Raw genomic sequence first — 22463 nt, forward strand, 5'->3', positions numbered from 1 at the left:
TATGTATATGTATTGATAACTTACTAGTTATCAATCATCTTTGAATTTATCATCTTTGTCCTCATCTTTGAATTTACTATCGGTCAGCATGGACTACAGATGTGTACAGGTCATTTGAAGATAAAAGCCAGTTGAAAAGTTGCACACTGAACTTTAAATAAACTGTGTGCAATAAAAAAAAGAAGCTAAGGGACAGACCTCCTACCTCATGTCCCAGAGAGCCTTGTTTGATGCAGAGACAGAGCACAGACTCAGTGAGAAAATCAAGTCACTTACACAAAAGGTTTTACAGAAGAATCTCTAAAAGCAGATCATATTTAAAAAAAAAGTGAGTAGGTAAAGAGAGTCAGAGAGAAAGTAAGTGCATCTGAAAGAGAAGCGCTCATATTTAACATTTAGAAAAATTCTCCTCTACCCAACAGCATCTTACCCTTATTTCGAATAATTGGCGACCATTGGGCGCATCATCTGTGGGAGGCTGTTCGGTGGAGAGGGACGAACTAGGCCAGCTCCACCTCCGGCTCAGGTCCAGCCCATCCTAAAACGAAACTGTATGCGGATGTGTGGAGTTTAATCTGTGTGAAGCTGATCTCGACCCACCGTTGATTTGGAGGATCGCTGCCGAAAGAGGGTAAGACGACACGTTTAATAGTATAACAGGCGCGCGCGCGTGTGTGTGTGTGTGTGTGTGTGTGGTAGCGTCGTATGAGCAGCAGGTTTTTCTTTTGCTTAGTTTCTGCGTCAGCGCTCAGATATTTTAGACTTGTCTGATCTTAAGTCTGGCAACGATGTTTCATAACATATACTATGTTAATTATCGAACATTCTATCAACCTAGCATAGCTTCAGAAGGTACCGGAAACCTGTAACTTTGCTTTCGATATCTCATTCCATGACGTCACAGTGTCAGCTACAGTAATTGCTCTTAAGCTTAATGCACCACTTTACCAGCAGGTGGCAGAACATCACAGATAAACGGCATCTACTATTAAACCCGTGCGTTTGTGTATCTGTTTTTTAATATTTCAAAATATTCAAAATATAATAATTGGATGCATTGGTTGGAAGTTTGCCTATGCCAACCGAGGCCACTCTCCAACGCAGGCCGGACCTTAAAGGGGTACACACATCATTTATCAAAAGTCCGTTTTGACGTGTATTTTGACACTGTATACTTTAGAAACATTGTTGATGAATACTTTGATATGTTTACTTCCGGTAAACCAGTTATAAGGCATACTTATGCAATTGTATCATACCTATCTAAATCAAACAATGTTTACTATGATTAATTCATTAGGCCATTGCCACCATGCTCGCCAAATAGAAGGACCCGGTTATCGTTGCTTGCAACTATATTAATTATTCATATTCCGGATTGGTAATGTTTACATCTCAGCCCCTGATTGCACATCATTTTCACGCTTGACATTTCTATTCCCAGGAAATAGATCCTCAAACTGTTTGGCTGTGCAGGTTGCATAGAATAACACATAAACGGCATCTACTATTAAACCAGTGTATGTGTGTGTGTTTTTGTTTGTCTCTGTCTTATGTTATGGGTTATGGGAGCAAAAAAACAAACTGTTGAAGAAAGACAGAAGCATAGTTGTGTCTAGGAGTAATGACTACAGCTATGACTCTGTGCTGTGTGCAATACCAGCAAGAACACCTTCTCAAACAGTCAACATCGTTCTGCGTGATCTTGCAAGTTCCTTCTTCCAAGTATGAAGAGCAAGTACGTTCTCCCCAAGACCACAAATCCGTTCTTTGCATTCTCGGTATTGAGACCATGGTGGTCAACCATGGTGTTCGAATTCCATCAGAAACAGTGGATTCACTGATACTCTATCACCTAAACCTAACCATAACCTGTAAACCTTACCATAACCCTCACTGTAACTAGGTTGATTGGCTTTGACCTAAAACCCAATCAGCTGGACTAGGTCCAGAGAGGTGGAGGGTCAAGCTCCGCCCCTTTTGCTCCTCCTTTTTCCCCACACTAACTCATGGTTTCTTTCGGCCTCTCTCCCTCTCTGCCGTCAGGACGTTGACCTGCGTGTTCATTGCTACATCATGGAGGAGCATGAGATGGCCAACAGGGATCCCAAGTTGAAGCAGCAGCGGGCCACGATGATGAGGAGAAGGAGGATGGCAATCATGCAGGGCAGGGTCATGCCTAGGGCAAGTTGCAAGTCCTCAACATCCTTAGCGTTCATCAAGCAGAGGAAAGCCAAGTACCAGCCATTGCAGCAGGCCGAGACGGCCCCCCCCCCTGCAGAACAGCTGGTAAATTCCCTTGATTGTGGATCAGCCTCTCCCTGATGGAGCCAGTTTGTTTGGCATTGGTTTGCCCTGGGTTGGGATTGCTTCCTGTTGATTTGGGTTGGGATTGGTTTCTTTTGCTTAACTTGAAGTGTAATTCCGGCTGGGGTCTTTCAGTATTCTGGTGGTCCTGCCCTTGCACCGCTTGATATAAATGTCTCCTAGATTAGGGATTTCCCCCACTATGATACGCTAAGCTGAATGCACAACTCTCTGCAGAGCCTTATGGTCCTGCATGGTGGTGTTCCCATACCAAGCGGTGATGTTCCCAGTCAGCATGCTCTCAATGGTGCAGGTGTAGAAGCTCTGCAGGTCTGGTTTTGATGCTCTGAATTTCTTCAGCCTCCTGAGATGGAAAAGTCTCTGTCTGGCTTTCTTTACCATGGTGTCCAGGTGGGTAGACCACGTCAGATCATCAGTGATCTGGACACCGAGGTACATAAATGTATCGGGCTCATCATGTTCCTTCTGTCCCCCTCTCCTTCCGCAGCTCCAGCAACAACCCCAGCAGCAGGCGGCCATGTTGGCCCTGGGAGGCGGTACAAGTGGCGTGCCGGCGCCCGCGGCCGTCCCCACAGCTGACCCGGAGAAGCGCAAGCTGATCCAGCAGCAGCTGGTCCTGCTGCTCCACGCACACAAGTGCCAGCGTCGAGAGCAGGCCAACGGGGAGGTGAGGGCCTGTGCCCTCCCGCACTGTCGCACCATGAAGAACGTGCTGAACCACATGACCCACTGCCAGGCCGGCAAGTCCTGCCAGGGTGAGTGTCTCCACATCACACAGTTGTTCCGAATGTTCACCCACACTGCACCCTCACCCACCCTTCGGCCTCACCCACCCTGCAGCCTCACCCGCCCTTCTGCCTCACCCACCCTACTGCCTCACCCACCCTACTGCCTCACCCACCCTTCGGCCTCACCCACCCTGCGGCCTCACCCGCCCTACTGCCTCACCCACCCTACTGCCTCACCCACCCTACTGCCTCACCCATCCTGCTGCGTCTCGCCACACTGCAGCCTCACCCACCCTGCGGCCTCACCCACCGTGCCGCCTCACCCACCCTGGTGCCTCCCCCACCCTACTGCCTCACCCACCCTGCGGCCTCACCCACCCTGCGGCCTCACCCACCCTACTGGCTATCATATTTAACACTGATTCAGGCTGCAAATGACCACGATCTGACGCGGGGAACTAAAGACACAATCCCTGTAGTGAGTCCTAGTGTGTCTAGTTTTTTATAACAGCCATGGAGTCAGGCAGCAGCACTTTTCTAAAGTCTTCGTTCTGTGAATATTTCTACAGGATAGGCCATTTACAAAGTACCCAGCCCTGAACAGCAGGGTACAACTGAACAACAACTGAAATGCAATTAAACCTGATGAGTCAACTTTCGAGAATTCTCCAATGATTACAAAATTGATATCTCTGTGTATCCCTCTGGCAGTCAACCTAAAAAGCAGTAAAAATCAGCAGTGTGTGTGATGCGCACATGGACTGTATAACAAACATTAAAATAGAACTTCTGTATTTGTTCATTGGAAACTATCAAATCTTTGGTTTTTGTGAGGCGCCTTCAAAACAAGAAGGCCTTGATTTATAGTTCCTTGTCAGTTATTTGATCTCAAATAATAACTTGAAGCAGATGTAGAATCTAAATGGTTAACATTTAAGACCAACATTTTGTATAGTTGCAATGGGTGAAAAACACCTAGCGGAACATACTTGAGAGAAGTATGGTTTAATATATACATAAGAATACTTTATATCTACATAGGGGACTGCTTTCTCTGAACATGCATGTTTTGAGTGTAGGCTAGAACAAACAGGACGCTTTTTCTATTAAAAATCATAAACTCAAAACTTGATACTTGGCTACTCGATGATGTCGTAGATGAAGACATTATTTTTGGAATACATGCATAACATTTCCACACAAAAATATCTGAAAACGAGAGTTGTTTATATATTTTGTTATCGAGCGATACATTGAAAATATTTTACTATTTAAAATTGGCAAATCTTATTTCATTGCAGAGCTGTGAGCAATACATTGATTCAATCACACTGACAACTGTCTAGGAGTAGCCCCTCCTCTCTGAGAAAACTCTGAATCAGAGCATGATCATGAAAACTAGATGATGACTAGTTGAATAATAGTCGGGATGGAATGCTTTTAGTCAACTAACGCAATTCTTAAGTTGGAGACAGCCCTTATTCTGGCTCAATCCATGGAGCTAATAATGTGTGAAATTTTCAAGACAGTCCAGACATTGGGGATGTCCAAACTCTTTAAAATCCCATTTTTATAATTGTATTCATTCCATTCTATTTCCATCCATTTAATTGTCCCAACCTGCACACACAAGGTTTTAAGCTAGCAATGTTGAGATTTTACATCGCCTAACCCTTCTTGGTCACTACCAGTATTGCGCTAAACAACTCCCCTGAAGCTAGTCTCATTTACATTTGGCGTCATCTGCTGCTTTGCGCTGGCACCCTCCGCATGGTTGCGAGCCAAACTATTGGAGACCGAGGTTTAAATTCATGTGGCCGTGTTCATGCTAACAAATGGGCCAGCTCATTTCCTGTAAACCTGGCCCTCATCATCAAAATTTTACCCAAATTACCAAAGAGACACAGCTCATGGTTGAATTGTTGATGCCTTTACGGCTCTCACAAGGACATTGGTAGTCGGTTAACAATTCACCTGAGGGAGCTTTTCTTCATTGATGCTATTGTTAAGTTTGGACGAGTCGTCTAAATATGAGGTGATTGCTCAGTGAAGCCAAACAGGCAAAGGGCCCGTAGGTCAGTTTAATTTGAGGAGCTGCCAAAAGTGTTTCCATTTTGTGAAAGCGTAAACAGTGTAATTGTATGTATTTGCGCATTGTCCACAAAGCTTGAAGCCATCATAATCGTTGTCCTTCTGCTGATGCAGCAGCAGCTCGCTGGGCAGCGAGGCAATGTGCTCCAGGCCCTGGCTCTCATATGTCCAGGCTGCTATCGTTCATCAGATTAGCTACTAGACTGTTGAGCAAGCCACAGCTCCAAAGCAGAACAAGCGATTGTATCTCACACCATGGACATTCCTTTTCTCGTGTGGGAAACGTTCATCCGACCGTGGCCTCAAGTTGATTCTTTTGCTGCAGATCTAGTTCTTATTGTTTTGCCTAGAGTATTACTGAGGAGCATGCAAGAGTTTGGATGGTGTGTTCTGTGCATAAACAAGTGCCGGTCACTCCAGGCATACATCAAAAAATGTGAGGAAAAAGTGAGTGAGACCTTGATGAATGCTGGCAACCTGCAGATCTGAACTTTTGCCTCCCTTTTGCTTGCTCACTGGCTCTCTGACTCCTCTTTCTCTCTCTCTCTCTCTCTCTCTCTCTCTCTCTCTGTCACTCTGTCTCTCTGTCTCTCTGTCTCTGCCTCGCTCTCTAGTGGCTCACTGTGCGTCGTCCAGACAGATCATCTCTCACTGGAAGAACTGCACACGGCACGACTGTCCTGTGTGTCTGCCGCTGAAGAACGCCAGTGACAAACGCACCCAGCAGCGTGAGTACACCGCCTCCTGGGCCCATGTCTGCAACAGCAAATAAATCAAACAAGTCTGTCTTTATAATGGAAGAAAAATACTGATGAAGTCGTACAAGTCATGTTATATTATTCATATGTTTAACACAAACTTTCTGTCCTCCCAACTTTAGTACCAATTTAAAAACGCTCCACATGAACCATATCTTTGGCCGTCTGCCCTCCTCTGTACTGAACTGAAATGCTTGTTCATGGTCTTTATTTTTGTCTCAAGTTCGCTTACATCGTGGATTAATTGGCTCTGGCCCAACGTATAAACGTCTTTGTTTTCTCTCGACTGCTGCCCCCTCAAAACCAATTTGCAGTTTATTCTGTAAAATGAGTTGGGTGCAACCCGCCTTGCTCTTCACTTTTGCCCTGTGGCCTTGTTTGTCTTCCTCTTGATGTTCTGCGACGTGTCCTTCAGCACTCGGCACTGTGCTCCAGCCTCTATGGTCGTTAGTTTGTTCGCACGGGGGTGAGAACAACGCCACAGCTTGTGCTTTCCCCAAAACAAATAACCACTCTGAGATTTCTTCGCTCTGTTTCCTCCATTGCTCTCTCCAAGAACTGAACCCAGGGAAATATGTAAATGGTACGTCCCCCAAAGGGATTTATGCATTTATTCAGTTCTCTGCCGTTCAAAGCACTGGATTAAGGCTCTGGCGTCTCAAACCAACGGTATTATACTAGGGGTGTGTAGCTTGTCTCTAAGCGTCTATGTATTAGACATGATCAATACTTGAAGAATGCAATCCAGATGCTTTGATCAAGTTGGATTCGGTGCAAAATATACTTGTTCTCTCCAGCCAATACAAATTACCCAATTTGGATTCCAATGCAAAAGTAATGTATTGAACCACTCCTTTTCCCTCCACAGCCATGCTGAGCTCTCCCAACACAGGTCTTCCCAATCCCATGTCGTCAGTGGGTGCTGGCCAGACCAGCACCCCTTCCATCAACACCTCAACCCCCATAGACCCCAGCTCCATGCAGAGGGCCTATGCGGCCTTGGGGCTGCCCTACAGCAGCCAGACACCAGGGCAAACCCAGGCTCAAGGGGCCGGGCAGACGTCAGGAGCGACCAACGCACAAACCCAGCAAACACTGCCGCAGCAGTTGAGACCCATCAATGCAATTGGTAAAGTTTGTTTACCACTTCACCAACAATTCCCATAATACTCATAATACCACAGTCCCTTAAATGATCTCAAACTACTATTATTCCCTGTTTCGCCTGGTTTATTGCGTTATATATTTAGGGTGTGAAAGGGAAACCCATTTAACATCTCACAATGTTAAACATTGATGTCATGGCCCGGGGCACAGTGCTGCCTCACAGCCTGAAGGCCCTGGGTCTGAACCCAGGCCGGGGGGACCTTGTGTGTGTGTTGGTGTGTGTGTGTGTGTGTCTGTGTGTATGTTCTCCCCGTGTCCACGTGGGTTTTCTCCGGATGCTCCAGTTTCCTTGCACACCATAAAGACCATAGAGACATGCATGTTGGGTTTATACACCTGTGTATCAACCAAGGCACACAACCAAGGCACCAGCAGTCAAAGAGGCTGCACCATAAAGACCATTGAGATGTACATGTTGGGTTATACTCCAGCTTGGGCACTCGACCAAGGCATCAGCAGTAATATAGGCTGCCGATGGGTCAAATGCAGAGATCTCATTTTGTTGTGTAGTACATGTGCAATGACAATAACTAGGATTCTTCTCCTTATCCAAAGGATCTCAAATGATGCGATGCTATGTCTCTGTCATTAAAGGAAACCAGATGGCCCCCGGAGGCACAGGGATTGGCGGGCCCACGTCCAACCCGAGCAACCTCCACGCTGACCCCTCCCTCCCCAACACGTTCAACACTAACAAGTCAGTCCTGTATCATTGGGTCTTTGTAATTTCCGAAACCTCATTCATTCTGCATAATACTTTGCTGGGATGGATATATTTATAGAGCTTCTTCGTATGCAACAGTGGATGATCAAATTAGTTTAAAGACATCTGACCCTTAGTGCACTCCTAACTATCCCAAGAAGGAGGGCTCCCTCTTCAAGGTTTCTTCCCTTGGACTTGTGGACTTGTTTCTGGCTGTAGGGTTGCAGGGTGTTGTATAATGTGGGCCAGACAAGCCCTTAAAGAATCTAACGGATTACGGGCTTTAGAAGTGAACTGCACTGACATGCACTGTTTTTCCCTATGATTCTCCCACCGACCCGCCTTTGGCTCTCCAGTCAGCTTCTCTCGGACGGCTCTTCTGTGGCCTCTAAGGGAAACCTACCCACGGCAGCTCCCCTCTCCGCCACCAGTACCAGGAAAACGTGGCATGAACACGTGACGCAAGACCTCCGCAATCACCTGGTCCACAAGCTGTACGTACACACACCTGCAGTAGATGTTCGATATGCTTTCAATGCATGGCTACTGCATGCACCACCCATGAACAGTGGAACAGCTATCAATATCTGGTTGTAAATCATCTCTTATTGCGTTCAAAGAATGCTTGTCGGTAAGAGAGTTCTTGTGGGGAAGTTGGATCAACTGCAGGCTTTGTCATTTGCTGAGGAAGTTGTTGGCCTGGGATATGTGCATTTGTATTGTTGTAAGTAACACTGCTGAATCTCATCTCCCTCTATCTCTCCCTCTCCGTCTCCACCTCTGTCTCTGTCTCTCTCTCTCTCGTTTTGTCTCTCTCTTGTCTTGTCTCTCTCTTTTGTCTTATCTCTCTCTCTCTCTCTCTTCTCTCGTGTTCCCCGGGCTGCAGAGTACAAGCCATATTCCCCACTCCGGACCCGGCAGCCCTGAAGGACAGGCGAATGGAGAACCTGGTGGCCTACGCCAAGAAGGTGGAAGGGGACATGTATGAGTCGGCGAACAGCAGGGTGAGTCTCTGGAAACAGGCTGCCACAAGGACAAACCTTGGCCGCTTCACTTCTGGGAAGGCATCGGACTCTTGTAGAATCTGCAGTGAAGCAGTGATAAGAAAAGCAAAAGACACTCCTAAAGTTGATTTGATATATTCTGGTTTATTTCCCTCCTCTCACCGTAGTACGAGTATTACCACTTCCTGGCTGAGAAGATCTATAAAATCCAGAAGGAACTGGAGGAGAAGAGACGCTCGCGGCTGCAGAAGCAGATCATTAATCAGGCCCCCCTGACTGCACAGGGGGGCCAGCCGCCTGGCCTCCCCCTGCCCAGTGCCATGGGCCCCAGGCCACAGAGTAAGTAGACCTTCCCTACCTCCACCAGGGAGGGTGCTTTTGATTTTGCAGGTTAGCTGGAGAAGTTAGTCATTAAGGGAATGGCTCTCCCCAGAACTAAAATGAAGCATTTTCTGTGAGTGACAGTGATAAGTGACAGTGATAAAGATCTATTGTTTGTGTGGGATTTGAGCTCAATGTTTAACTCTACGACTCATATCTGTTCATACAAATCCAACTGTAGCGCATCGCGCAGCTTAGTTTGACTGGCTGAAAGGTCTTTGCAGCAACGACTGTTAAACAATGTCCTTGTGGTCCTCTGATTATGTCTCCTGCTGTCCTTCATTACCTCCAGACGGTCCCGTGCCTCTTCCCAACGTGCCAAATCAGATCCTGAACCGCATGCAGGTCCCCCAAGGTGCGCCACTTGTCCTATTGTGTAAACACACGTTGTGACCGTACAATCTGGTTTGTTTGTGTGTGACTGCTGCCAAAGAATAATGTGCTCTCATGAGACTGATTGACTGGTTGACTGTTCTTTGCAGGGATCAACCAGTTCAACACTATGGCTCTTCCCAACGTCCCGATGTCCCAGGCCCCCATGGCACAGCGGGCCGCGTCCCTGATGAACCACCCACAGCAGATCACCATGAGCTCCGTGCCAGCGGTCAGTAGCCACACCGACACCGGTTGTCAAGGCTGGTTTATCATACAGACGCACAGCAGACGGCAGGCTCAATCGAATGGGAGGTACTCGAGTGTATTCACTCAAAGTGCTGGTTATTACAAGTAGGGCTGAGCCCAATAGTCTGCTAGTTGACAAATTAGTCACCGGGCTCTTTGCTCACCTCGGGAGACTATCATAAAAAATGAGGGCATGTGCTTATCATAACAAAAAACATGCTTCTTATTTTCAACCAATGTTGGTCAAGTAGTCTAAGATAAGCAGGTGCCCTAATTTTTATGATAGTCTCCCAGGGTTTCTTCGTGGTTGAAACTGAAAAAGGTTAGTTGGCTTACTGGCAGGTCCGGGTGGGAGGACTTCCCTGCGCGTTCAATGAACCAGGAACACCCAGCAAGAAAACTGAAAGTGAAATTTAAATCAGCATAAGGCTGTTGTTTTTTGTATTTAGAGTTTCACACATTTCAATAGCAGTTCATGCGTTTTTTACATTTTTTTTGTTTTTGTTTTTGTTAAAGAGAAATTGGATATTTAGCAGATATTTACTTTCCAAACGACCCTCCCGATCACTAAAGATGGATGACTGGTACGTGTCACAGTGTGTCAACAGTTCATCCCAGCCGAGGAGCCATTGGGCAACGGTAATCTCTATAGAGCCATCTGTGGTCAATATTTCTACACAAAAGGCAAATAAAAAAGTACCCTGCCTATTAAGGAGCCTCACTTAAATGCGATTAAACCCTATATTTCCAAATGTCTGAAACATTAAAATCTCAGTTTAGAAGTGTGTCCTGCTAGCAGTAAATCGTAAAGGGCAGGTGACAGAAAAAGCCCCACTGTTTAAAGAACATATTAAATTTGACTTTCGATATGTCAGATGGTGAAAACTACGTGAACATTTTTTGATCACCATAAAAGTGCCTTCAGAGCATTAGGTCTGGACCACAGTTTTTGGAGGTTTTCTTGCATCCCTTATGCAAACAAGAACAACATGAGGAAACTAAACATGTTTAGATAAATATAAAACGTAATATAAAAAGTCTGCTGCTAACCCTTTTGGAATGGAGATCCATATCCCAGCCGCTCTGGGCAAACGGACGACCAGTCAAACGGAGTTGAGCTAGGCCAGTTTAGTATAATGTAAAAAAGGCCATAGTCTATAATGGAGCCAAACCGGCTCTTGGTATACAGCAGTGGTTGTCAAAGTGGGGTACATGGATTGATCTAGGGGGGACTCTGAAGGAATCTGAGATTTACCTTCCCACACAGTCCTGTGGCTGACTGACGCATCAGTACGAAAAAAAAAAGTATACACTCCCCTTCCTCTTATCCAGGACGGAAAGTCACGCACTGAAAGGTCTACACGGCATGCTCTTGGCCGTTGATAAACATTGCCATGAAAACAGACGTTTGGTCTAAAAGTCGTCTATATGTATGTGTGTATTTGCGTGTGCTCTTATTCTTTATGCAGCCGAATTCAGTGAGCAGACATTTTTCGTGAGCTGTCCGTGATGCTGGGGGGTACTCAGTAGGATGTAAATCGTCACTGCGGGCACATGACTCGTCAGCTTTGGCACGACTGGTGCAGAAGGAGATCACAATCTCCTGCTGGGTCCTTAACCTCAGCCCTCCTGTGCTGCCGTTTAGATGGCCATGTCCCCGTCCCGGATGTCCCAGGCCCAGGGCATGATGGTGGCCCTCTTTGTTTAGCGTTGGTTTGCCCTGGGTTGGGATTGGTTCCCGTGGATTTGGGTTGGGATCGGTTTCTGTTGCTTTACTTAACCATCACACAGTTCTTTCCCTCCATATCTACCACTCATGCAACGCATTACGCGCCCGCTGTCATTCACATATTTCTTCTGTTATCCATTCATTTCTAAAACAAAATCGGATACTTTTTTGTCTTTGTCTCTAAGCCGGATGGTCTCCCTCTATTACTGTGGTTTCACTAGGTTGTAACCATATTGGTAAAGTCTGAAGGCTTCAGAATGACTCCCTCCCCATGACTATCAGAATTTAAAACTTCAGTAACAGTGTAACTGTTACTGCGACTGTTGGACACCAACTAGCGCAGCATGATCGGCTGGGTGGCGTGAGTGGGAGGGAGGCCCAATGTATGATTATTTTAAACAAAGAGGCGTCCGTCCGCTTCAACATATTTTATTTGTTGAATATATCAATTGTATATACAAATGTATAGTATGTATATGTATTGATAACATTGAATTTACTATCGATCAGCATGGACTACAGATGTGTACAGGTCATTTGAAGATAAAAGCCGGTTGAAAAGTTGCACACTGAACTTTAAATGAACTGTGTGCAATAAAAAAAGAATCTAAGGGCCAGACCTCCTACCACATGTCCCAGAGAGCCTTGTTTGATGCAGAGACAGAGCACAGACTCAGTGAGAAAATCAAGTCACTTACACAAAAGGTTTTACAGAAGAATCTCTAAAAACAGATTATATAAAAAAAAAGTGAGTAGGTTAAGAGAGTCAGAGAGAAAGTAAGTGCATCTGAAAGAGAAGCGCTCATACTTAACATTTAGAAAAATTCTCCTCTACCCAACAGCATCTTACACTTATTTCGAATAATTGGCGACCATTGGGCGCATCATCTGTGGGAGGCTGTTCGGTGGAGAGGGACGAACTAGTCCAGCTCCACCTCCCGGCTCAGGTCCAGCCCATCCTAAAACGAAACTGTATGTGGATGTGTGGAGTTTAATCTGTGTGAAGCTGATCTCGACCCACCGTTGATTTGTAGGATCGCTGCCGAAAGAGGGTAAGACGACACGTATAATAGTATAACAGGCGCGCGCGCGTGCGTGCGTGCGTGTGTGTGTGTGTGTGTGTTAGCGTCATATGAGCAGCAGGTTTTCTTTTGCTTAGTTTCTGCGTCAGCGCTCAGATATTTTCGGAAAAACTTCAATAATGTTCTCAGAAACAACTAAGGTCAAAATGCGGCGGGCCACATGATCTATAGACTTGTCTGATCTTAAGTCTGGCAACGACGTTTCATAACATATACTATGTTAATTATCGAACATTATTCTATCAACCTAGCATAGCTTCAGAAGGTACCGGAAACCTGTACCTTTGCTTTCGATATCTCATTCCATGACGTCACAGTGTCAGCTACAGTAATTGCTCTTAAGCTTAATGCACCACTTTACCAGCAGGTGGCAGAACATCACAGATAAACGGCATCTACTATTAAACCCGTGCGTTTGTGTATCTGTTTTTTAATATTTCAAAATATACAAAATATAATAATTGGATGCATTGGTTGGAAGTTTGCCTATGCCAACCGAGGCCACTCTCCAACGCAGGCCGGGCCTTAAAGGGGTACACACATCATTTCTCAAAAGTCCGTTTTGACGTGTATTTTGACACTGTATACTTTAGAAACATTGTTGATGAATACTTTGATATGTTTACTTCCGGTAAACCAGTTATAAGGCATACAAATGCAATTGTATCATACCTATCTAAATCAAACAATGTTTACTATGATGAATTCATTAGGCCATGGCCACCATGCTCGCCAAATAGAAGGACCCGGTTATCGTTGCTTGCAACTGTATTAATTATTCATATTCCGGATTGGTAATGTTTACATCTCAGCCCCTGATTGCACATAATTTTCACGCTTGACATTTCTATTCCCAGGAAATAGATCCTCAAACAGTTTGGCTGTGCAGGTTGCATAGAATATCACATAAACGGCATCTACTATTAAACCAGTGTATGTGTTTTTGTTTGTCTCTGTCTTATGTAATGGGTTATGGGAGCAAAAAAACAAACTGTTGAAGAAAGACAGAAGCATAGTTGTGTCTAGGAGTAATGACTACAACCATGACTCTGTGCTGTGCGCAATACCAGCAAGAACACCTTCTCAAACGGTCAACATCGTTCTGCGTGATCTTGCAAGTTCCTTCTTCCAAGTATGAAGAGCAAGTACGTTCTCCCCAAGACCACAAGTCCGTTCTTTGCATTCTCGATATTGAGACCATGGTGGTCAACCATAGTGTTCGATTCCATCAGAAACAGTGGATTCACTGATACTCTATCACCTAAACCCTAACCATAACCTGCATACCATTACTCTCACCATAACTAGGTTGATTGGCTATAACCTACAACCCAATCAGCTGGACTAGGTCCAGAGAGGTGGACGGTCAAGCTCCGCCCCTTTTGTTCTGCATTGAGCACCACTTGGCATCCCTGGCTCATAGATTGCAAAATAGAAAATCACCCCTTTTTCCCCACACTAACTCATGGTTTCTTTCGGCCTCTCTCCCTCTCTGCCGACAGAACATTGACCTGCGTGTTCATTGCCACATCATGGAGGAGCATAAAATGGCCAATAGTGATGATGTGGCCTCCAAGAGCCCCCAGGATCTCCGGCGTCTGAACATCCAGCGCTGCATCCAGTCGCTGGTCCACGCCTGCCAGTGTCGCAACGCCAACTGCTCCCTGCCGTCCTGCCAGAAGATGAAGAGGGTGATGAAGCACAACAAGAGCTGCAAGCGCAAGAACAACACCGGCTGCCCCTTGTGCAAGCAGCTGATCGCCCTGTGCTGCTTCCACGCCAAGCACTGCCAGGAGAACAAGTGTCCCGTCCCCTTCTGCCTCAACATCAAGCACAAGTTTCGGAAGCACCGGCTACACCGGGCGGGGATGATGAGGTGGAGGATGGCCGCCATGCAGGGCCGGGTCATGCCGAACTCCCATCACCCTCCCGCAGCCTAACACCCCTCAGACGCCCCAGCAACCGCTCTCCAACCAGCCCCAGACCCCCAGTGCAGCGGCGCTCATGTCCCCTTCTTTCCCCGACGCTCATTGCACGTCTCCCTCATGGAGACCGTTTGTTTGGCGTTGGTTTGCCCTGGGTTGGGATTGGTTCCCGTGGATTTGGGTTGGGATCGGTTTCTGTTGCTTTACTTAACCATCACACAGTTCTTTCCCTCCATATCTACCACTCATGCAACGCATTACACGCCCGCTGTCATTCACATATTTCTTCTGTTATCCATTCATTTCTAAAATAAAATCGGATACTTTTTTGTCTTTGTCTCTAAGCCGGATGGTCTCCCTCTATTACTGTGGTTTCACTAGGTTGTAACCATATTGGTAAAGTCTGAAGGCTTCAGAATGACTCCCTCCCCATGACTATCAGAATTTAAAACTTCAGTAACAGTATAACTGTTACTGCGACTGTTGGACACCAACTAGCGCAGCGCGATCGGCTGGGTGGCGTGAGTGGGAGGGAGGCCCAATGTATGATTATCTTAAACAAAGAGGCGTCCGTCCGCTTCAACATATTTTATTTGTTTAATATATCAATTGTAAATACAAATGTACAGTATGTATATGTATTGATAACTTACTAGTTATCAATCATCTTTGAATTTATCATCTTTGTCCTCATCTTTGAATTTACTATCGGTCAGCATGGACTACAGATATGTACAGGTCATTTAAAGATAAAAGCCAGTTGAAAAGTTGCACACTGAACTTTAAATAAACTGTGTGCAATAAAAAAAAGAAGCTAAGGGCCAGACCTCCTACCTCATGTCCCAGAGAGCCTTGTTTGATGCAGAGACAGAGCACAGACTCAGTGAGAAAATCAAGTCACTTACACAAAAGGTTTTACAGAAGAATCTCTAAAAACAGATTATATTAAAAAAAAAGTGAGTAGGTAAAGAGAGTCAGAGAGAAAGTAAGTGCATCTGAAAGAGAAGCGCTCATATTTAACATTTAGAAAAATTCTCCTCTACCCAACAGCATCTCACCCTTATTTCGAATAATTGGCGACCATTGGGCGCATCATCTGTGGGAGGCTGTTCGGTGGAGAGGGACGAACTAGTCCAGCTCCACCTCCGGCTCAGGTCCAGCCCATCCTAAAACGAAACTGTATGCGGATGTGTGGAGTTTAATCTGTGTGAAGCTGATCTCGACCCACCGTTGATTTGTAGGATCGCTGCCGAAAGAGGGTAAGACGACACGTATACTAGTATAACAGGCGCGCGCGTGTGTGTGTGTGTGTGTGTGTGTGTGGGTGTGTGTGTGGTAGCGTCGTATGAGCAGCAGGTTTTTCTTTTGCTTAGTTTCTGCGTCAGCGCTCAGATATTTTCGGAAAAACTTCAATAATGTTTTCAGAAACAGCTGAGGTCAAAATGCGGCGGGCCACATGATCTATAGACTTGTCTGATCTTAAGTCTGGCAACGATGTTTCATAACATATACTATGTTAATTATCGAACATTATTCTATCAACCTAGCATAGCTTCAGAAGGTACCGGAAACCTGTAACTTTGCTTTCGATATCTCATTCCATGACGTCACAGTGTCAGCTACAGTAATTGCTCTTAAGCTTAATGCACCACTTTACCAGCAGGTGGCAGAACATCACAGATAAACGGCATCTACTATTAAACCCGTGCGTTTGTGTATCTGTTTTTTAATATTTCAAAATATTCAAAATATAATAATTGGATGCATTGGTTGGAAGTTTGCCTATGCCAACCGAGGCCACTCTCCAACGCAGGCCGGACCTTAAAGAGGTACACACATCATTCCTCAAAAGTCCGTTTTGACGTGTATTTTGACACTGTATACTTTAGAAACATTGTTGATGAATACTTTGATATGTTTACTTCCGGTAAACCAGTTATAAGGCATACAAATGCAATTGTATCATACCTATCTAAATCAAACAATGTTTACTATGATGAATTCATTAGGCCATGGCCACCATGCTCGCCAAATAGAAGGACCCCGTTATCGTTGCTTGCAATTGTATTAATTATTCATATTCCGGATTGGTAATGTTTACATCTCAGCCCCTGATTGCACATCATTTTCACGCTTGACATTTCTATTCCCAGGAAATAAATCATCAAACTGTTTGGCTGTGCAGGTTGCATAGAATAACACATAAACGGCATCTACTATTAAACCAGTGTATGTGTGTGGGTTTTTGTTTGTCTCGGTCTTATGTTATGGGTTATGGGAGCAAAAAAACAAACTGTTGAAGAAAGACAGAAGCATAGTTGTGTCTAGGAGTAATGACTACAACTATGACTCTGTGCTGTGCGCAATACCAGCAAGACCACCTTCTCAAACTGTCAACATCGTTCTGCGTGATCTTGCAAGTTCCTTCTTCCAAGTATGAAGAGCAAGTACGTTCTCCCCAAGACCACAAGTCCGTTCTTTGCATTCTCGGTATTGAGACCATGGTGGTCAACCATAGTGTTCGATTCCATCAGAAACAGTGGATTCACTGATACTTTATCACCTAAACCCTAACCATAACCTGCATACCATTACTCTCACCATAACTAGGTTGATTGGCTATAACCTACAACCCAATCAGCTGGACTATGTCCAGAGAGGTGGAGGGTCAAGCTCCGCCCCTTTTGTTCTGCATTGAGCACCACTTGGCATCCCTGGCTCATAGATTGCAAAATAGAAAGTCACCCCTTTTTCCCCACACTAATTCATGGTTTCTTTCCGCCTCACTCCCTCTCGGCCATCAGGGCGTTGACCTGCGTGTTCATTGCTACATCATGGAGGAGCATGAGATGGCCAACAGGGATCCCAAGTTGAAGCAGCAGCGGGCCACGATGATGAGGAGAAGGAGGATGGCAATCATGCAGGGCAGGGTCATGCCTAAGGTAAGTTGCAAGTCCTCAACATCCTGAGGTCAAACCCCCATCTCATTGCAGCTTTCGTCAAGCAGAGAGCAGCCAGGCGGTTGCAGCAGGCCCCGACGGCTCCTCCCCCAGCAGAACAGCTGGTAGCTTCACCTGATTCTGGCTCTCCCTGATGGAGACCGTTTGTTTGGCTTTTGTTTGCTCTGGGTTTGGATTGCTTCCTGTCGATTGGGGTTGGGATTGGTTTCTTTTGCTTTACTTAACCCACACAAAGGTCCTTACCTCCATATCTACCACTCATGCAAAGCATTACAAGCCCACTGTCATTCACATATTTCATTAATTGCTAAAATACAATCTGATGTATTTATAAATATATATATCTGTGCTGTGGGCAATACCAGGAAGAACATGGTCTCAAACTGTTAACATGGCAAAATATGCAATATTTACAATATACAAATAGAAAGTCACCCCCTTTTCCCAACACTAACTTATGGTTTCTTTCTGTGTGTTCATTGCTACATCATGGAGGAGCTTAAGATGGCTAATAGTGATGATGTGGCCGCCAAGAGCCCCCAGGAGAGCAGGCGTCTGAGCATCCAGCGCTGCATCCAGTCGCTGGTCCACGCCTGCCAGTGTCGCAACGCCAACTGCTCCCTGCCGTCCTGCAAGAAGATGAAGAGGGTGGTGCAGCACACCAAGGTCTGCAAGAAGAAGACCAACGGCGGCTGCCCCGTGTGCAAGCAGCTGATCGCCCTGTGCTGCTACCACGCCAAACACTGCCAGGAGAACAAGTGTCCCGTCCCCTTCTGCCTCAACATCAAGCACAAGTTGCGGCAGCAGCAGCTGCAGCACCGGCTGCAGCAGGCGCAGATGATGAGGAGGAGGATGGCCACCATGCAGGGCCGGGTCATGGCTCTTCCGTCCCCACCAGCCTCCAGCACCCCCAGCACTCCCAACCCCCTCCCCCAGCCTAGCACCCCTCAGACGCCCCAGCAACCGCTGTCCAACCAGCCCCAGACCCCCAGTGCAGCGGCTGTCATGTCCCCTTCCTTCCCCAACACTCCGCGAAATGGCCAGCCTCCAGCTCCGGTGTCTCAGGGTAAGCCTGGCCCCCAGGCCTCACCTCTGTACCAGCAGCAGTCCCCTCTCCCACAGCCCGCCCCACCTCAACCCCAGCCCCTACAGCAGCAGCAGCAGCAGCCGCCGCTGGCCGCCATTAAGATGGCCCGGCACATTGAGCTGATGGCTCAGGCCCAGCAGAACCAGCAGAACTACCGAGTCAACGTGAACGGCCTGCCCATCAGCCCGCAGCAGCCGCAGCGTACGGCCGGACCCATGCAAGCGCCGATGCAGATGGTACCAGGGCCCCGGGCCCCGCAGGTGATGCAACCCAACATAGCCCCAGGACAGTGGCCTGGAGGCGGGGGCCAAATGCAGGCGGCACAGCCTCAGCAACCAGGCCTGGCTCCCGGTCAGTCCCCACAACAGGCCCTGACCATGCAGAGAGCCATGATGCCCCAAGGGCAGCAGGCCCAGAGGATGCTGGTTCCTCAGCAGCCCGGTGTCCGGCCACAAACCCCGCAGAGACCCGGCAACATCGCCCCCAACGCGCTCCAGGACCTCCTCCGCACGCTCAAGTCTCCCAGCTCACCACAGCAGCAGCAGCAAGTCCTCAACATCCTCAAGTCCAACCCCCAGCTCATGGCAGCTTTCATCAAGCAGAGAACGGCCAAGTACCACGCCAACCAGCCCCAGCCGCCACAGCAAGTGGGGCAGCAGCAGCCACCAGGCTTACCGGCCCTGCAGGCCCTGGCCATGCAGGGAGTGGCTGTGCAAAGGCCTGGAATGACCCTGCAACAAACACAGCAGCCCGCCAACCCAGGCATGACTGCATTGGGCCCCCAGGGACAGCTGATAAACCCAGCTCACAACTCCAACGCGCAGATCCAGGAGCTCTACCGTCGGCAGCTTTTAAGGCAGCAGCAGCAGCAGCAGCAGCAGCAGCAGCAGGGAGTGATGCCTCAAGGGCACCCTGGCCAGTTCCCACCGCAAGCCCAGGGCACGGCAGCCCCCTACTCCCAGCTCCGCATCCAGCAGCAGCTGGCCATGCAGACAGGTTCAGGAGCAGCCACAGGAGCCATGGGCCAGCTCCCTCCCATGGCTCAAATCGGCCAGGCCGGCATCGGGATGGACTCCCCCCAGAACTTGCTCCATCAGCGCCTGCTCCAGCAGCAGCAGCAGCAGCAGCAGCAGCAGCTCCCCCAGCAGCAACAAGCCGTCCTCAAGCAGCAGATGGGCTCGCCGGGCGCCATGAGCCCCCAGTCACACCTGCAGCCCCAGGGCGGCGCCCACCTGCCCGGGCCACCCGCCCTGGCCAACACGCTCGGTAACCAGGTTCGATCCCCGGTGTCCGCCCAGTCCCCGTGTCCCGCCTCGCAACAGCCACCGCTACATTCCAGCCCCCTGCAGCAGCCCCAGCCCTCCCCCCAACACGCAGGGTCCCCCCGGCCGGGCCTCGGAGGGCCCCTGGAGCCGGGACACATGGGGGCCCCGGAGCAGAGCGCCATGCTGCCGCAGCTCAACACCCCCGCCAGGGGGGGGCTCGGCGGGGACTTGGGGTCGGGGGGAGACGCGACCGGGGACACTTTAGAGAAGTTTGTGGAGGGGTTGTAGCAGCACCGAGTTGTGTGCCATTTGTTCCCCGTCCTGCACCCTGGACTCTCCGTCTGTCAGAGGGCTCTGTTCGTCTTTCTAAAGTTGAGAACACTTTTTGTACTGACGTGTAAAAAGTTGAAACAGTTGTACACGGGATACGTTGGGGGGTGGGGGGGGGGGGAGAGATGATGAGAAACCAATATCAACATTTCTTAAAATGTTGAGGGATTTGCAAATGGGGTTCTTAAAATCAGTTGAATCACAAAGAATATATATATATATTTTTGGTTGAGACCAAATGTGCTCGATATTTGTTCTATTTTGGTTTTGTTTTGGTATGCTTTCATGCCTTTCTCATGTATTTTTTTTAAGAAAAAAAATGCGCAAACTGCAATTAATGTTATTCATACATTTTTATTTTGTACCTTTTGGGAAAAAAAGTACCGTTTTTGTGTTTGAAACTGTAAAATGATTTGTTTTTGTTATGGGCCAGGTTCTCTTTAAACTCATTCCTGGTCATTGCAGCCTTGTGTCTCTAGCTCTCTGCCGGACGACGCGTGGTGCAGGAAGGAAGAATTCCCCCTTTTCTTGTTGTGTCTGAGCAGCACTCGCTCATAATACTGAAATAGGAAATGGACAAAGTCAGTTAATTTTTTTTTGTTACACAAGGACATGTATGCAGGCGCACATGATGACACTGACGCAGACTCCAAGCCCCGACACGGTGATGCCACTTCGCAAGCTGAAAACAAACTGATTGTTGTCCGCAACGTCGGCGGCTTGGGGAGCAGATCATTCATTGTGTGGGTGAACATGATTGCTTTAATGTGGGGGCGTGGGGGGGAACGTGCGTTGTTTTGTTTTTTTTGTCACTAAAATGTAAATTGTAAAGAGCTCGAAAAAAGACCAGCCCTCTAAGCTGAGATGGAATGGCTGTCTGACAGTGTCCCGATTAGTTATCACACCAAGATGTGAGCGGGTTTGGAGATGAACGCGGACAACCGGAAAGTTATCAACCCTTATTCCTCTCCCACGAAAAACTTGAATTGGGGGATAAGCTTTTCTCCTATTGTAAATCATGCAAGTTACTAAGCAAAATACTATAAATATAAGGAAGAGAGAATGAAATCACTGTATAGACTGGTTAAAGACTCATTTCTTACTTGTATACCATATTGTTAAATAAACTGTGCAACAGAAAAAAACAACTTGTAAGTAAGCAGCTTTAACTGAACGGCCCACTATGGGGACCTTGGAGTTTGAGCCGTAGGTACATCATACTGGCCAGAGCACATTCTTGTTCAGATGGGGTCAAATGCTTGAGTTGCACACCTTTATCTTTATTTCTGCATGATCAGTGGTGCAGGAAGATAACGTTTGAGTGGCAAATAGAAACAATAAGGCTTATAATGTTTGTGGTGGAGAGCTGTGTCGCATGGACCCCCTCAGTTGACTCTGATTAAGCAAACTACGGATCTTGTGAGATAAGGACTGCATATTCGGCAACCCCGAATGACAGTCGAACCCCTGAGTTAATTATAAGACAGTGGAGGAAAAATGTATTGCATTCTAATTGTTTATATCTAACCAGGTAGCTGACCCAAACTCGTCAATAATACATCCTTAATAATAACTCCAATGAAATAGAACGGGACCTCTCCAAATGAATGAGATGACCCAGCCACTGAGAGTGAATAACTCGCCCCTCGGCTCGCTGGCGTTGACCTTACTGTTCAAGTCCTAACCTTAAACAATGACAGCTGCCGTTCCTCCTGTCCATGTGCGCCTGCAAGGCCAAGTTTATTGGTCGTAGGGTGGCGTTGCAAAATACGTTCATGAATTATTTGGTTTCTCACGAGATTCCTTCGCCAATCATGTCTGTCACGAAAAACCAGGGTCCTAGAAAACCTAAAACTTCAGTCATTTTTTATGTCTATTCAGCAATATGTACAGGACATACTGAGGATCGAAATAACAATACTCTCCAACCCCAATGGTGCAAAATACATCAAATAAATAAATGTTTAAAAATATACATAGTACATACACAAGGACAGACACGAGACTGGTATTGGTGCATAGTGCAAAAAAGGAAAGTTGCAAATTACAGATTTCAGTGTTGATCTGGGGGGGGGGGGGGGCAGAGTCCATGGCTTTCAGTGAGAAGGAGGCAGAAGGGGAACGGTGGGGGGGGGGGGCAGAGTGGGGAGGGAGTTTGAGCATTCTGACAGCCTGGTGCATGAAGCTGTTTTTCAGTCTGGTGGTCCTGGCCTGGAGAATCCGCAGCCTCCTCCCTGAGGGCAGCAGGTTGAAGAGGCATTGTGGCAGGTGGGTGGGATCACCTGCAATGCAGAGGGCTTTGCG

The 22463-nt window shown here is 47.2% G+C and overlaps 1 protein-coding gene across 1 annotated transcript; it reads left to right on the forward strand.

Annotated features, from left to right (window-relative positions):
* The first annotated feature begins 522 nt into the window (after positions 1 to 522).
* On the forward strand, positions 523 to 21295 carry LOC307071396 (histone lysine acetyltransferase CREBBP-like). Its single transcript, XM_079730376.1, has 15 exons — positions 523 to 631; positions 2047 to 2289; positions 2816 to 3083; positions 5762 to 5875; positions 6774 to 7034; positions 7667 to 7769; positions 8132 to 8269; positions 8662 to 8779; positions 8947 to 9118; positions 9453 to 9515; positions 9643 to 9764; positions 14095 to 14496; positions 15759 to 15776; positions 17322 to 17459; positions 17973 to 21295. The coding sequence occupies exons 2-15, from the start codon at positions 2077 to 2079 to the stop codon at positions 20115 to 20117; spliced, it is 4275 nt and encodes a 1424-aa protein (XP_079586502.1). The 5' UTR covers positions 523 to 631; positions 2047 to 2076; the 3' UTR covers positions 20118 to 21295.
* The last annotated feature ends 1168 nt before the right edge of the window (positions 21296 to 22463 follow it).

The sequence above is a fragment of the Pollachius pollachius genome (genome assembly GCF_949987615.1).
Source record: "Pollachius pollachius genome assembly, chromosome: 2".
Classification (NCBI taxonomy): Eukaryota; Metazoa; Chordata; class Actinopteri; order Gadiformes; family Gadidae; genus Pollachius; species Pollachius pollachius.

Coding starts and splice junctions, on each gene's coding strand:
- LOC307071396 (XM_079730376.1), top strand. CDS start 2,077: ATGGAGGAGCATGAGATGGCCAACAGGGATCCCAAGTTGAAGCAGCAG. Junction 7,035..7,666: donor GAGACCCATCAATGCAATTG/GTAAAGTTTGTT, acceptor CTGTCATTAAAG/GAAACCAGATGGCCCCCGGA. Junction 9,119..9,452: donor CATGGGCCCCAGGCCACAGA/GTAAGTAGACCT, acceptor CATTACCTCCAG/ACGGTCCCGTGCCTCTTCCC.